The sequence below is a fragment of the Podarcis muralis genome, chromosome 6 (genome assembly GCF_964188315.1).
Source record: "Podarcis muralis chromosome 6, rPodMur119.hap1.1, whole genome shotgun sequence".
NCBI classification, from domain to species: domain Eukaryota; kingdom Metazoa; phylum Chordata; class Lepidosauria; order Squamata; family Lacertidae; genus Podarcis; species Podarcis muralis.
In genome coordinates, this window is record NC_135660.1 from 89304389 (window position 1) to 89321917 (window position 17529).

At 45.4% G+C, this 17529-nt stretch overlaps 1 protein-coding gene across 1 annotated transcript in view; it reads left to right on the forward strand.

Moving 5' to 3' along the window:
• DRGX (dorsal root ganglia homeobox) overlaps positions 1-16394 on the forward strand; it is a 39163-nt gene extending 22769 nt beyond the window's left edge. Inside the window, exon 7 of the mRNA XM_028728896.2 lies at positions 15601-16394. Within this exon, the coding sequence (XP_028584729.2) occupies positions 15601-15866 (266 nt within the window). The 3' untranslated portion in view covers positions 15867-16394. The remainder of the gene's footprint in view (positions 1-15600) is intronic.
• The last annotated feature ends 1135 nt before the right edge of the window (positions 16395-17529 follow it).

Consider the following 17529-nt stretch of genomic DNA (forward strand, 5'->3'; position numbering starts at 1 on the left):
AGTGTCTCTGGACAGCGCTGGCCCCCGGCCTCTTGAGTGAGATGGGCGCACAACCCCAGAGTCTGTCAAGACTGGCCCGTATGGGCAGGGGTACCTTTACCTTTACCTTTACTATACCTAAGGATGTCCTAAGGAAAAGCGGGATATTCTGGGATCAAATCAGAAAGCGTGATGGCTTATGTAAATCCGGGACTGTCCCTGGAAAATAGGGACACTTGGAGGGTCTGCACTGGGCAGAATTGTTTTCCGGAAATTCAAGGCAAATGCCTACAAGGGGATGCAGAGCTGGCGTCCAGCTTTCCTGCATCTCCCTAGAAGCCCAAGGTAGCTTGCTTTCCTCCATCACCCCCCACTTACTGACCATTTCAAGAGCCAGTTGTCTAGACACGTTGTCTTGAGTCACAACCACTCCACTAACACCTACGTACAAGGAGGAAACCTGTGGTTTAGGGCAGATCGACACGCATCTCCAACGAGAATCCCAGGAACTAGAATTTGTTAAGGGTGCTGGGAATTGTACCTAGGCAAGGGGCAAACTACAGTTCCCAGGATTCTCTGGGGGAAGTCTGTGCTTTAAATGTACATTCATTGCGAGTTAAATTTATGGCGTGGCTCTGCCTGTATATAGGTTTCTTGGCATGCACCTGATGAGTGAACATTGGACAGTGTGCCAGGTTCCCTTCTACCCTTCCTTTCTAAATATATGGAGGTAGCTGCAATTTGCTCCTTGTGTAGATGGGGCCACTCATCCAGGGTTTGTGCCTTTGTGATTTTTGTAAGAGGATCTTCCCTTCCTCCCCGGGAATCTATAACCTCAGTACCTTCATGATGTTGCATTGTGGAGCCGTCGACTGAACACCGAGCTACAGAAGGAAAATCCCTCGCTGCGCGTGATTTATTTATGCTCTGTGCAATAATATGGAGTTACCAGGAGAAATCAACAAGCTTAAAAGCAAGGACCCCCAGAGCAGTTCCTTAATGGACAAAGGCAACAGTGCAATTCATTAATGGAGAGATTATTAATGGAGGTAAACAAGAATCTCTGGTTTTCGGCGGAAATTCTCTAATCCTTGTGGGAGAGCCTCCCTTCCGCTCCTACAGAACTTCCCCGGATCCTCTGTTGCCCAGTGCAGGTTGGAAGGAGATAAATGATTACGTTTGTCATGGGATGACTTGCATAGTGCATCGCCGCTTGCGATATTGCTTGCTCCATTGGCGTAGCAGCCTGTGTGCAGCCATTGATGGGAAAACAGCTTCTGCATTATACATCAAAGCACCGGGCAGGATCGATCAGGATCATTCAGGGTTAGTGCGCTGCTGTGGTTGCAAAAGGTTTTGTGAAGGCTTAATTGTGGTGCCTGCGAGGAAAGGGGTTGTTAATTGTCCTGGATGAGTGGAATTTGTCAATGCCCGGGACCCCACCGTTGTAGTGAGACGCAGGAAGGCAAGGATTTACCCAGAACGAATGCTGCTCTTCGCAAACCTTTTAGGACACCCTCCCAATAATAATTATTATATCATTATTATTAATAATAATATCATATAAATATAACAACAACAAGAAGAAGAACAACAATAATAATATATAAATATAAATATGATAATAAAGGTAAAGGTGAAGGTACCCCTGCCCGTACGGGCGAGTCGTGTCCGACTCTAGGGTTGTGCGCCCATCTCACTTAAGAGGCCGGGGGCCAGCGCTGTCCGGAGACACTTCCGGGTCACGTGGCCAGCGTGACGAAGCTGCAGCTGGCGAGCCAGCACCAGCGCAGCACATGGAAACGCCATTTACCTTCCCGCTAGAAAGCGGTACCTATTTATCTACTTGCACTTAGGGGTGCTTTCGAACTGCTAGGTGGGCAGGAGCTGGGACCGAAAGACGGGAGCGCACCCTGCCGCGGGGATTCGAACCGCCGGCCATGCGATCGGCAAGCCCTAGGCACTGAGGTTTTACCCACAGCGCCACCCGCGTCCCATTGATATTATCATATCAAATATGATAATAATAATAATAATAATAATAATAATAATAATAATAATAATAATAATAAAATTTGTATACAGCTCTTCATCTGTAGACTGCAGGGCGGTTCACAACATAAATTTGTGGCCAGGAAAGAATTCTGTATAATATTATATATCTGCGATTTGTAGAGCAGCCAGCAATGGTTAATAATAATAATAATAATAATAATAATAATAAATAATAACAATAATAATAAATTTAATAATTTTATTGTTTCTACCCCACCCATCTGGCTGGGTTTCCCCAGCCACTCTGGGAGGCTTCCAACATGTATAAAAACATCAAACTTTAAAGACTCCCCCCCCCCCAACATTTTATTGGTTCTACAGATAGAGTACAAATAAACACAAATCAATAAAATCACACTGTATGTGGAGATTCTCCGAATCTTGAGACTTCCCCCCATCCCATCCATGGAGCATTATTTTAAACACCTACAACTGCATATTAGTTCATACTCCATTCTTTAAAATATCGAACCGTATTGTCCATAATGTTTTTTACACAACAAGGGAGTCAAAATCCTGCTCTTGTTTCCATCTGCTTACAGTGGTCTCCTAGATAACTTATAATTTTTTCTCATTCTTTTATGAAGTTTTCATCCTCTTGGTTTATGAGTTTCCCAGTCAGCTTTGCCATCTCAGCGTAGTCCATCAACTTGGTTTGCCATTCTTCTCTGGTAGGGACTTTCTCATCTTTCAAACTCTGGGCCAATAACATTCGCGTGACTGTTGTTCCATACATCAAAAATCTTTTCTGCTCCTTTGGGATGTTGGTACTTGTTATTCCTAATAAAAAGGCTTCTGGTTTCTTAACAAAAGTTATTTTAAACATTTTTTTCATTTCATTATATATCATCTCCCAGAAAGCCTTTATTACCTTACAAGCCCACCACATATGATAAAAGGTACCTTCTTTTTCTTTATAGTTCCAGCAGATATTTGTTTTTTTTAAATAATATTTATTAAAGTTTCAAATAGTAGAAAAAAGAAAAAAAAGAAAAAAAGAAAAAAAAGATTTAGCCTTTACAATCCAAATTTTCAATAACTTTTTTCCACAACTTCCCCTCACCTCCCCTTCTTGTATTCCATGTCCAAATATTTATCCAACAAGTTCTTATCCCTAAATTTTTAACCTTAATTTGTTATTATATTTATTATATTATATTTTAACCTTAATTTGTTATTATATTTAATTCAATTTATATATCAACTTTTAACTTATATACGTCAATCATTTATGCTTAAAAAACTTTTTCTAAGGTCAACCCAGTTTCCCTTCCACGGATTCCCCATTTTTATACTGATAACAACACAAAATTAAAAAAAGAGTAGAAAAAATCAGACGCCCTTTGGATTTCCAAACTCCACCCTCCCTTCCCCGGTTTCGATCCCCAAACCATTGTCCATTAGTCCATCTATTGTCAGCCTGGCAACCTCACGTCTGAGGCCCTTAAATCTCTCTCAGTCCCTCTCTGCCGGTTTCTTTGGAAGTCCTTTATATTTAACACCAAGTCTCGGAGGGGCACTATCCCCCTAGTGTCCATGTTCCTTCCAGCCAGGCCTCCATGTTTAAAGGTGGAGCTCAGATCTTGTTTCTTGATCCTTTTAAGTCCAAATAACCCAAAGGCTCCAACTTCCACCTTGATCAAATTTATAGTCCATAGATCTTCAGATCCCCACAAAAGGAGATCTTTCCAGCAGATATTTGAACTAACATAAAAAACTTCTTGATACAGAACTGCCTTCAAATGTCTTATCAAATTGTGTAGTTCTTTTTCTCCTGGGCGAGTTCCAGTGGGTTCTGCCTTGTCCCAACCCTACATGAAACCACAGATTCATGCTGGTCTGATGTTTTAGCAGAGGTGTCACTGGTAGGCTGATAATACACAGCTTTGTCTCTCATTTTCATCAGATCCTAGGGACACAGCAGGAACCACAAACAAGAGCTTGTCAGGCTGAGAAGGACTGGATGGGAAGAAACAAAACTGAATTTTAATGCAGAGAAGATGATTATCGGTTGCCCATGGGCTGTCCAAGCCAGTATCATGGTTGCTACCTGTTCTGAATGGGGTTTCAGTCCTCCTGAAGGAGCAGTTCCCCAGTTTTTGGGGTGCTCTTGGATTTGGTGCTGGGTTTTTTGAGATTCATAGGTGGCATCGGTGACTAGGAGTGACTTTTGCCAGCTTGTGCAAATATGCCAGCTGCAAACTTTATGGATGGCTGTGCCTCACTGTGGTCATTTATGACCTAGTGCAGGGTTTGGCAAATTTTGTTAGCCGCAGGCCTGTCCACTGTCCCTCAGACCTTGTGGTGGGCCAGAGAAGCAGTACTGGGGGGGGGGGGGGGGGAGCTGGAGAAAGAGGTGAGGGGGGCAAGTAGTCCTCCTCCCCAGCCCCAGCCGCTTACCTTCCTTGGGGCTGCCGCTGCCACTGCCGCTGCTGCTGCTGCTTCTCTCTCTCTCTCTTTTAAATAATATTTATTACTTTTCCAACCATTTAAACACTACAAAAAAACCCCAGAACAATACAATACAATACAAAAACACTACATAACACTAACACATTAAACTAACAAAACAGAACAAAAACAATCAAAAACAGTTTAAAACTGTTTTAAATCAAGTCAGTGCTCTCTGGCAACAGCTATGCGGCTTTGCTCCATGGAAGAAGCAGACGATTCGAAGCACTGCGCCGCTCACCCCACTTCGCTCCCGACCCCCAAAACTGGGTTTCCCCGCGAGTAGGGGAGGCGCAAAGGGTGCCCGCCGAATCCCACACTCACAGGCTTCTCCCGCCTGTGATTTTTTACGGGTCTCCGCCCTCGCCATGGCGGCCAGACCCAGATTCCCACGGGGCAAATTCCTCCCAAATTTCTTCTGCTTCTCATGGGTAGGCAGAACAAGGTCATCCTCTCCACTCTCTGGCCCTCAGGAGCAGCAGGGCGGCACCAGAGAGAAGATGAGCGGTGCAAGAGGGGCTGCTTAAAATGGCGCCCAGCCAGCTCAGCTCAGCCCACTTCCTCCTCTAGGCAGGGCAGGGAGAAGCCAGGAGGAGGGAGGGAGGGAGGAGGCGCCGCTGCCGCTGCCGCTGCCGTGTGTTTGAGGGAGAGGGGGGAAATAATAATAATAATAATTAATAATAATAATAATAATTTATTATTTATACCCCACCCATCTGGCTGAGTTTCCCCAGCCACGCTGGGCGGCTCCCAATCAAGTGTTCAAAACAGTACAGCGTTAAATATTAAGAACTTCCCTGAACAGGGCTGCCTTCAGATGTCTTTTAAAGATAGGATAGCTGCTTATTTCCTTCACATCTGAAGGGAGGGTGTTCCACAAGGTGGGCGCCACTACCGAGAAGGCCCTCTGTCTGGTTCCCTGTAACCTCACTTCTCGCAATGAGGGAACAGCCAGAAGGCCCTCGGTGCTGGATCTCAGTGTCCGGGCTGAATGGTGCGGGTGGAGACGCTCCTTCAGGTATACAGGACCGAGGCCGTTTAGGGCTTGAAAGGTCAGCACTAACACTTTGAATTGTGCTCGGAATGGTGCAGGGGGGGGGGGAATGACACAGCCTGAACAAACGTAATCCCCATTCCGATCCATGGACAGTCCACTGGTCAGATCCTGCAGGCAATTGGGCCTGATCCGGCTCACGGGCCTTAGTTTGCCGACCCCTGACCTAGTGTCTTCCATGGTTGGGGAAACTTCAGTTTCTGCAAAATGCAGTTGTCAGAATAGTGGCTGGAGTCAGCTGATCAGAGCATATTACTCTGATCTTGTATGATCCACGCTGGTTGCCTGTAGGTTTCCAGGCTTATTTTAAAGTGCTGGATTTGACCCTTAAAGCCCTAAATAGCTCGGTACCTGGGTATCTATACGGTTCGTTCTACTTTTGAGGCTTTGCACCAGTTTCTGGCTGCCGAGTGACCCACAGCGGGCATCCACTAGGGACAGGGCCTTTTCAGCTGTGGCACCAGCTTGGTGGAATCCTGTCCCTGGAGAGGTGTGATAGGCTCCACCCAGGACTTTGGGTGCCATGCGAATATAGGTTTCAGGAAGTCTTCTTTGACCATTCTTGAGCTTGACTTCTGAGTATGGTGCTATTTCCTTTCTCTCATATACATTTTTTTGTGTGTGTGTTCGTGTGTGCATGTCCCTGTAATGCAAATTCCAGGAGATTGAGGGAGGGAGGGAGAGGAGGAGAAGTCAGAACAAAATGGAAAATTATTTAATAAAAACATTAAACAAAAAAGGATCAGGGCTGGTCTCAGCAACAATGGGCAGGGCAGAGAGAAAAGAGCAGTGTGGAATGTTTGTGGGGCTGTTGCGGTGTGGGTTGTCTATAAAGATGGGGGCGGAAATTAACAGCTGGAGAGCTTTACTGCCGTTTCGAAATAAAAGCTCTTAACATTTCCCTTTCTTCTCACCCATGTAAATTCCTTTGCCCCATTCATCTGATGCATGCAAGGCACGAGCAGTTAAAGTGAGGACTGTGCAATCTTCACGTGTGTGCAGGATTTAATGCTTGATGCTGTTCTGTTAGGGCTCCCCCCCCCCCAATTGTGTGTACGTCTTCCTAATAATAATAATAATAAAAATATTATTTATACCCCGCCCATCTGGCTGGGTTTCCCCAGCCACTCTGGGCAGCTCCCAACAGAATATTAAAAACTTGATAAAACATCAAACATTAGAAACTTCCCTAAACAGGGCTGCCTTCAGATGTCTTCTAAAAGTCAGACAGTTGTTTATTTCCTTGACATCTGATGGGAGGGTGCCACCACCGAGAAGACCCTCTGCCTGGTTCCCTGTAAATTCACTTCTCGCAGGGAGGGAACTGCCAGAGCTGGACCTCAGTGTCTGGGCAGAACCATGTGGGTGGAGACGCTCCTTCAGGTATACTGGGCCGAGGTCGTTTTAAAGATCTGCACTAACATTTTGAATTGTGCTTGGAAACATCCTGGGAGCCAATGCAGGTCTTTCAGGACTGGTGTTATGTGGTCTCGGAGGCCACTCCCAGTCACCAGTCTAGCTGCCACATTCTGGATTAGTTGTAGTTTCCGGGTCACCTTCAAAGGTAGCCCCACGTAGAGCGCATTGCAGTCGTCCAGACTGGCTTCCAGTTCAGGTTTATAGGGCTTTTGTACATTCAGTCTCTCGCTCTCTCCTCCCTTTTTCCTGTACCACTGTTGTCGCTCAGGATATGCTTGTCTTGGAAAACTGTTCATTTGTAATGCTTTGTGACAGCACAGCACATTCGGATTTAACAGCTCGTCCCTAGTAAGCCCTGCATCACACCTCCAGCAGTGTTGTGTGTTTATTACGTGCCGGACTTCACAGGTGATCCTCTTATTTGAGATGTTTAGGAGCCTTTCTGGTGGAGCAAAGCAAGCTGGAATGATCTGCATTTACATGCATCACATAGTATCTGAAAGTTTTACTTGTTCTGCATGTAAGCCTGTGACATGGAAGTATCTTCTGTGCCCTGTTTTCGTACGCTGTTTAATATATAGGTGAAATACCCCGAATTACCCTGAATGTCCTTTTTGAGGGATAAATTAATTTTTTTAATAATAGTCTTTTTAAAGTTTTATTTATACTTTTCAGATTAATACATTTTCATCGAATTCACAATCATCTTAACATTTCCAAACTTGACTTCTCTTTCCGCGGTTCCGTAGATTTATTTTTCATATCTTCTGTGTATCCAAATCAACTTAATTTGCTCATTAAATAATAGCGCTTGTTTAAGAGGGCAGCCTTTAATATACTATTCTGTGCTTGCCTTACCCTGGTGCCCCATTCCTTCTAATAACTGAGTGCAGTTGGGTAAGTTGTGAGTAGAAAATCTTATTTTATTTGCCTTGGTCCCCCCCACCCCAGCCCGCAAAGGATATGTACACATGTAGGGTTTGAAACACACAGGCTCATTTTTTGCAATGCACTTTTTTTGCATAGTGCTATTCAATTCTACATGTTGTTGTTTAGTCGTTTAGTCGTGTCTGACTCTTTTTGACCCCGTGGACCAGAGCACGCCAGGCACTCCTGTCTTCTACTGCCTCCTGCAGTTTGGTCAAACTCATTCTGGTAGCGTCAACAACACTGTCCCACCATCTTGTCCTCTGTCGTCCCCTTCTCCTTGTGCCCTCCACCTTTCCCAACATCAGGGTCTTTTCCAGGGAGTCTTCTCTTCTCATGAGGTGGCCACAGTATTGGAGTCTCAGCTTCAGGATCTGTCCTTCCAGTGAGCACTCAGGGCTGATTTCCTTCAGAATGGATAGGTTTGATCTTCTTGCAGTCCATGGGACTCTCAAGAGTCTCCTCCAGCACCATCATTCAAAAGCATCAGTTCTTCGGCGATCAGCCTTCTTTATGGTCCAGCTCTCACTTCCATACATCACTACTGGGAAAACCATAGCTTTAACTATACGGACCTTTGTTGGCAAGGTGATGTCTCTGCTTTTTAAGATGCTGTCTAGGCTTTGTGCAATAACTTTGCCTAATGCTGGAGTTGCTGTCTGTGATGTTGGCACTCGCATACATACATACATACATACATACAGGTGAGCCTGTTTTCAAAGTAGTGCGCATCACTGCTTTTTTACTTCTTTTGGTTTTAGTCTGTCCGTATCCCCCGGCACCGGTGGTAACCTCGCTGGGGTTACCTCACTGCAAACACACACGCTTCCTTCCTCGTTTTTTAAAAAGGAAATTGCACGTTTTTCAATATACCAGAAGTCTTTTAGAAGATGGGGGGTGCCACAGCCCTGAAACATCACTAGTTCTGCCCAATAGGAAACGCTCTTTGTGTACACATGGTGGCAGCAAGTGTTCGGGAAGTGTATTTGCAGCACGAAATGGGTTTAAACCTTTCCTGCAGAAAGTGCTATAGATTAGCCAGGCCCAGGGGGATAATGTTGTGTGTGCAGCACTCCCCCCCAGGTGCCCCACATTAAACTGGAGCAGTGAACCAACAGCCACAATTGAGAATTATTTCTCAGTAGTTTTTGCACTGACCCCAGGCTCTGGACTCATACAATATACATATTATTAGAATCATAGAATTGAAGAGTTGGAAAGGACCACGGTGTTCATCTAGTCCACTGTTTCCCAAACTTGGGTCTCTGGCTGTTTTTGAACTACAACTCCCATCATCCCTGACCACTGGTCCTGCTAGCTAGGGATGATGGGAGTTGTAGTCCAAAAACAGCTGGAGACCCAAGATTGGGAAACCCAGAATTCTGGTCTAATCACAAGCAATGCAGGAATCTTTTGGCCTATATGGGGCTTGAACCCATGGCCCATGACCCTGAGATTAAGTCTCATGCTCTAACAACAATATAAAATAGATGAATAAACTGGGAAGGGGCCCAGAATCCCTTGGAATTGAGGCATACAAAGAGGTTAAATTTCCCCCAAGAAATGAAAACATCTGTATTGTTTTTATTGGGCAGAAGGGTGTTGCCCTATTGGTCGAGATTTATTTTAATTTAATGGGGTGGGATGGAGAGTGAGGAGGAGGGGTGTGGTCTGAGGGGAAAGGGGGCCCACTTTGCCCAAGAGCCCCCAGAAACCGCTGTGCCTGCCGCCTGAGGCACCCGCCTCACTCAGGGATTTAGTAGGAGCGCCTTTTGCAAAATAAATAAATCATCCTTGAAAGGATGGTGGGAGGTGAGAAGGATTCGTGTCAGACTGTGCTGTGAACCCGGTTCAAGCTGTGGCACCAAGAATTAAGAGGATGGCACATTTGCTGGGCTGGGAAAAGGGTCCTTACCTCAGAAAACTGGTGTCTAGATGGCGTTGGGCTAGAGGTGGACCAGGTATCTGGTTCAGGTGAGCTTTCAGAAAGGAAGAAAAAAAGTCAACAGAAACCCCTCAGATTCTCAAAACAGAAAGATAAAAAAAGGAATGAGCTCTGCTGCTGGGGCAAATCAGGTCTATCTGTGTGTCATTTGCCTGAGTGACACCTATGTAGGGATGAGAATAGATGCTAGGAGAATATTTATTAGATATTATCCTTTGTGACCCTTTGCAGCTTGTAAGGGACACTTGGAGAGGCTAGTTTTAGCCTTTTGGTTTAAATAATCCAGGATGCTTTAAAGCAGACGGGATTCTCCTGGTATTTCTCTCCCCCCCCTTAATACAACAATCACACGATCTTGTAAAAGGTCAAAAATTAACACTTTCTCTCTCAGAATACTTGTTGGAGAGTAACAGATGCAGCAGCTTTGCTTGGGAAGGCTTAACATGGTCATTCAGTTGCAAAGGCATACTTTAATCTAGCTTAAAATGGTGTCTGAACACCTTCATATTGTTGACTTGATGGAAGAATGGTGAAAAAGAGGATGTGCAATATATATCGCAGGTAGGACAAAAGAGAGAGCGAGAGAGCAATACCTTCTATCAGGGCACAGTGCGAAAGTGTCTCTCTTTTTTTATATATATAATTTTTCAACATACCAATTATTATACATTCCACAGAACTTCACATCTTATACAATCTTTTTGGACTTCCATCAGCACCTCTGATGATCCACCATTTTTATCATTTCTTCTGCATTTCTTAAATTCCTGTTGCCTTTAATTATCTTAACTCACAATCCACCTCTTTAACCATTTTTGCAATAATTCAAATAATTTACCTCACAAAACTTCTTGCAAACCTACAAACGTAATCTGGTCATCACAATTGCTTTTCAAATAGTCTGTAAATTTACACCAGTCTTCTGTGAATCTCTGGTCCCGCAGGTTTCGAATTCTTCCGGTTAGTTTATCCAATTCTGCATAGTTCATCAATTTCATCCTCCATTCTTCTTTTGTCGGTAATTCTTCTTGCTTCCATTTTTGTGCCAATAATATTCTTGCTGCCGTCATGGCATATAAAAACAACTTACAATCCTTTCTGTTTATATCATCTCCTACAATGCCAAGCAAAAATGCTTCTGGTTTCTTAATAAATGTATATTTTAACATTTTTTTCATCTCATTATATATCATCTCCAGTGGCAAAGTGTCTCTCACAGGCTTCTCTCTAGCAAACTTGCAGGAAACACAAATCGTTGGTTTGACAGCATTGTAAATATCCCACAGACTCGGGAGGAAGAATTGTTAGGGAACGATTCCCAAACCTGCTGTTATTTTGTTATTTTGGATTGCAGCTCCCGTCAACTTCAGTCAGTATGAATGCTGGCAGGGGGCTGATGGGACCTGGAGTCCAAAATGTCCGGAGGGCACCAGGTTGGGACTGGCTGTGTCAGGGTGCAAGTGTGATAATCGATGAAAGATGTGCTTCGAAATCTAGATCTAGGCCAGGTTTACCTCGCCTGGGTTGGTTCACTCCAACGGAGATCCCTGCGTGGGCCAGATTGCGTGCACTGCCACGATTTCTGGCGTCTGCGCAGACACGATTTCCGGAGTCTGAGCATGCGCAGATGTGATTTCCAGCACTGTGGAAGTGAGTCCCTGTGTCGCACTGTGTGGGGACTCACCGAGCGGGCAGCTTGGTTCGGGGGTGGCTTGTGGGCCGGTTAAACGACCTCCATGGGCTGCTTATGGCCCACAGGCCTTAGATTGTCTACCCCTGATTCTAAGCGCACCCTGCTCCTCTTCTCCTCCGGCGGTGTCTAGTGGAAAAAGGGATCCCCTTGTGAACCGATCTGTAGTTCAAGTACCACTTTCAGTTAAAATGTGCTTTTGGCAGAGATGAGGCAGGACTAATTTAATTTTTCCTGTCAGTCTCTCTGTAGCAGATCAATTAAACTGTCAAGTGGATCAAATATTTCAGACTGTATTTATTACATTAAGTATTTATGTCCGAGCTCAGCCTTTCAAGCATGATGTAATATAGCAACAGTAGGTGCTCCAGATCAATTCTGCAGAATTTGCTGTAACCTAATGGAGAACTAATTGTGTGTTTTTAATTTAGAATACAGGAGACAGCAGCTTCTTGAAACAATTTAGCAAAGGGCCCCGTTCAGATGCTAAGGCTGGGCTTCCACACACTATGACAGGAGCAGACCTCCTTTCTTCTAGAGTCCACTGCTTCCTTGACCATCTACCTTCTTTCCGTGGCAACCTTGTGGGGCTCAGGAGCCCAGTTATGCCACCCTTGCCTGCAGAGCTGGCAGCCCCTCACCTTTTTTCTACACACCCTCCCTTGTGGAGGGTTCCCTCAGCCTCCTCTCCTTTCCCCTCTCCTTGGGAGTCCTCCGCTGCTGCTGCCCATGTTCTCTGAGCTGCCCCCAAAGAGAGGTGCCTCCTCACACTGCCCCACAGGGGCCTGGGGCTTGTCTGTCCATTCCCAACAGCAAGGGGCTGGCGGACCAGCTGGCTGGGCTCCCTTGCCCGCTTGCTTGCTCCAAGGCTGCCTCAGCTCCTGGCAAGCAGCACCCCTGGCCAGCCCCAGAGGCACCATTCGCCTGGGGAGCTTGTAGCCAGGGCTGTTGCAACAAACAGCGTGCAAGCCTTTGGGAGGCAGAGACGCAAGAGGGCATCAGAGGAGGGAGAGAAGGAAAGAGGGACAGAGGCCAGTATTGCCCACGGCACCCCTGACCACCTTTCAAGTCACCCAAGGGTGCCAGGGCACGCTGGTTGAAAACCACTATTCTAGGGACTAAACGGAGCCTTCTCTTTATAACCATGTTCAGTGCCTCTCTGGGAAACTCTCATAAGACAGCAAAAATAAAACCCAAGCGCTGATTGAAATACCCATTTATTCCGGCATCCTGTTCTCACAGTGGCAAACCAGAAACCTATCAGAAGTCTGCAAATAATAATAATATAATCATAATAATTTATTAATTATACCCTGCCCATCTGGCCAGGCCTCCCCAGCCACTCTGGGCAGCTCCCAACAGAATATAAAAAACACAATAAAACATCAAAAATTAATAACTTCCCCAAACAGGGCTGCCTTCAGATGTCTTCTAAACATCAGGTAGTTGTTTATTTCTTTGATATCTGATGGGAGGGTGTTCCACAGGGCGGGTGCCACTACCGAGAAGGCCCTCTCCCTGGAACCCTGTAAACTCACTTCTTGCAGGGAGGGAACTGCCAGAAGGCGCTCAGAGCTGGTCCTCAGTGTCTGGGCTGAACGATGGGGGTGAAGATGCTCCTTCAGGTACACTGGGCTGAGGCCATTTAGGGCTTTAAAGGTCAGCACCAACACTTTGAATTGTGCTTGGAAACTTACTGGGAGCCAATGCAGGTCTTTCAGGACGGGTGTTATATGGTCTCGGCGGCCGCTCCCAGTCACTCTCAGTAATGGAACTTTAGTGTAGCCGCATTCTCTCGTTTTGTGATTCCCAGCAACTAATATTCAGAGACATATTGCCTCTGTCTGGGCAGATAGAAAATAGCTTTGCCCTTCATTATTTCATCTTAATTCCCTTTTAAAGTCATGTTGGCGGCCATCACTGCATCATGCAGTAGCTTCCATGGAGGTCCTTGTTTCGTCCGTGCCTCCCATTATTTTATTTATGCAGAAAAGTATTTCTGTACCACTATATCGTAAAATATCAAGGCAGTGTGTGCAACGTTAAAACATAAGGCACCATTAAAAACAATAACAGATAGCCATTAAAGCAGCTGGCTGGTCAAAAAATTAAAAATTAAACAGCTGCAGAGGCCTGTGGACTGAAAAAGGTCTTCAAAGATACCTGGAAGTCAAAAGTGAGGGCAGCTGCCGAATCTTGCCAGAAGAGGTTTTCACAGCAAGGGGGCCAGCAATGCGAAATACCCGACTTACAGCTGAGGCCGTTTGGACCTCTAACACTGTACTCCCCTGGGTGATCTTTAGATACAACTCCCAACCGTTCACACACAACAACACTAAAGCTATGTCTGAGCATCCCTTGTGCTGTTCACAGGCCCTCTGTGTTTGTGAAAGTTGCTAACATGGGGCACGACATAGAAGATGGACCTTTTTAAATGGGAAGAGCATTCTAGTCCCTGTCGTTTTTACATTCGCAGTAAGACGAGTGAAACCACAAACAGCACTTTTCAGGTTACGTGTGGCTGGAAGCACTCAGTTTTGGCTGTGTATTTTCCACAGGCAGTTGTGAAGGCAGAATCAGGGTTTCTGGCCCTGTGTCTTTTTAAAAGATACAAATTAGGAAAGATGATAATGTCCTTGTCTACTACTGTTTCTCAAAGGCTATATGACTAACCCAGTTCCTATATTTTTACCTCCATATTGTTAATAGTGTGACCTGGCTTTTCGATCAATATGGTTAAGCTACACTTTTTAAAAATGACTTTAAGAAGTTGTCCATAAAGATGAAATGCTGTTTCTTCGCTGAACAAAGGTGGATTTCTAGGTATGCACAGTATGTGAGGAATTAGGGCGCCATGCGGCTGAGGCCTCCTCTAAGTTACTAGGATACATGGATAACTGAGGGGGTACCATTGAAAAGTGACTAGAAACAATGAATTGCCATTGTTGAATTCTAGAATTTTGGTGTGTTGAGTCGTTTCCACTCTTCGTTTCTTCTTCTCCCTGATCAGGACCATCAACAGAGGAGTGCAGGTGGTACGCATGTACTGAGCCCCAAAGCACTCTTAACTTTCTTTTTTTAAAGCAAGTTGGCCATTTCTGAAAGTTAGAGCACAAAATGTGGAGGCAGCTGTAATGCTTCAGTGTGTGGTAGGCAGCATCGTTGCTAAGGGTGCTCAGAATTATACAGTTGGAAGGAACACTGAGGATTATCTTGTCTAATTCACTGCAATGCAGGAATCTTTTGCCCAACGTGGGGCTCGAACCCACAACCCTAGGATTAAGAGTCTGATGCTCTACTGACTGAGCTATCCACAGGGCCAAATCACCTAATTCTGTTGCTAAGCAATAAGAGGAAGGATGTTGACCACCAACACTTTGGATTTGGAAGCGGACCCTCTCAGAGCAGAACAAAATGGTGGATGAAGGATAATACTGAGATATGTTTGTTACAGCACTTTCTTAGCCTCCGCATTATTTAATTTACTCCCAAAGGGCGCTTCCTTTACATAATAAAACAGAATTGACTGGCTTTGGTATATTTTACTCAGAAGTAACTCCTTGAAATAAATCAAGTTTCTTTTCTGCTGAGAAAAATTGGCGATACAGTCTGCCCACCCTGACAGTCTTTTTGACTACTGTACAGTGGTACCTCGGGTTACATATGCTTCAGGTTACGTACGCTTCAGGTTACAGACTCCGCTAACCCAGAAATAGTGCTTCAGGTTAAGAACTTTGCTTCAGGATGAGAACAGAAATTGTGCTCTGGTGGCGCGGCGGCAGCAGGAGACCCCATTAGCTAAAGTGGTGCTTCAGGTTAAGAACAGTCTCAGGTTAAGAACGGACCTCTGGAACGAATTCAGTACTTAACCCGAGGTACCACTGTACTGTGGCTTTGGAACTGCTGATCTAACCTGAATAGTGTCTGCGCCAGCTTCATCCATGGTGCCTACAGGTGGGCAGGCCTCTGGAAAGTCCTCCTGGCACATATTTGTAGAAGTGCATTGCAGCAGCAAACGGCTCCATCATTTACCGATGCATTCCGACGGCAGGTGGTGTTTTGTTTTTCCTCCCGCTGCAGGTAGCCCGCTGTGCTCTTGCTGTGTTCCCGACCACATGGGCCTCTCCTTCCTCCCCACGTACGGCTGCCAGAGTAATCGCACGGCGAGCGTGGCAGCCCTGCGCATGAAAGCCCGGGAGCACTCGGAGGCTGTGCTGCAGTCGGCGAACCTCCTGGCCTCCAGCAGCCCCACTCCACCCTCGGGGGCCAAGCCGGGCGCAGAGAATGCCTTGGACAACAAGCCGCCCGTGGCTGTGGAACAGAACGAAAGCGAGAAAAGTGTTTGAGACCCCACATGCCGCCTCGTAATGAACTCAGCGCCCCAAGAAACCAAATCCGAGGGATCCACCCTTTAGAGGCTGTCTGGATTTATTTTGAAACTGGAAGGAAACTCGCTCAGCTCATCTGTTGACAGTTTCAGCAAGCTCTGGGTTTTCTCTGGCCCTGTCTTTTATTGCTACCATCAATTCCCTCTGGATTTCCCAAGGTTCTCCATTGCTCTCGCTGAATCTCCAGGTACTGCCTGGTGTTAGTTCTGCTTACAGCGGAACTGGATCCAGGAGCCCTGATGGGAATAGCAGAGAGAGAAGCAAAAGGGCATTATTTGCCTGGTGTCTAGATTCCACCAGATTGGGGTGGGGTGGGGATCAGGGGTTGCCTCAGCATCGCATAACAGGTCCCCCTTCTATTTAAACAAGAACAACAACCTCTTAGTTGCTCCACAGCGGATGGGTGTAGAAAGGCCTGGTTTCATTGGCCTGACGAGTGGAAGTTCCTGAGGTCCGGAGAGCTAATCTATTAATCTATTAATTTATCTACTTGCCAAACCGAGGTCCTTTGTGGAACATGTCCCCTCCATTCCCCCTCATCGTAGCAGAAATGTAACTTCACACAGGCTGTGCTTCAAGATCCTGTTGAATTTGAGGACATGAGACCATCAGTATATGCCACAGAGCAGAAGGAAGACACTTTGACAGCAGTCCATAACCAAGGGTTTCATTCGTGAGCACAGAGTGGTAATATTTTTTATTTGTCATAGGTATTTCTACCCTTGCCCTTCAGATAAACCCCCAGTCGGATGGCATACAATAGAAGAATCAAATCATTTCAGGCATGCAATACTATTCAAGTGTACTAAAATATAAGTCCTGTTGAATTCAACTCCCAGTTGTTTGGAGAACTGCCTTGCAAAATTCCGAGAAGTACAAATTTCAAAGGATAGCTCTGCTGCGGTTTGTGCATTGTCTCAGAAAGAGCAAAAAAAAAATGGTTACAAAAGTGGGAACATTGGGGAAAAGATATTAGTGAAAATGACATGCACAAATGCATTATGTTTGGGGAGGCGGCTTGCAAAAATACGCGTCATAGGAAAAAGCGACCGTGTGCTAATATGCCGATGAATGTTTACGGCAGTGACTTTTTAACTTAACAAATTGCAAACCGGTAACACAAGTGTTAGTGTTCTGAACTTCAGATTGGAAAACTAAAAAATGGAGAGAAACAAAAACAGATAAATCGCTGCTTCTAGTAAGTTTGTCTCGGATTGCAGCAGACCCAGACATATAAAACAGTTGTTGAGAATTCAAGGCTGTCACCCCCTGATCAGGAAAGTGGAGTGCCTGGTTCTCCAAAGACCACACCTTTGCAGAGTCACAACCTCCCAGGTTACATAAATTATACTATGACAGAAAGATAGTTGGTGATGCTCAGGCCTTGTGTATAGAGCATCTTTCTGGCTCAGAGTTCATCCTGAGCTTTGTTCTTTCGACTGGTTGATGAGCAATGCAGGAAGGCTTTTCTTTGTTTCAACATGATCAGTTGTTAACATTTACCCCTGTCCTTTTGATAAACTTAATCCCAGCAGAGAATAAAAAGCAGACGTGGGCAGCCACTGTAGCTGTGGAGATTGCAGCACCCCTGTGGGGTTTGGATGCAACCAAATTCTCTTCA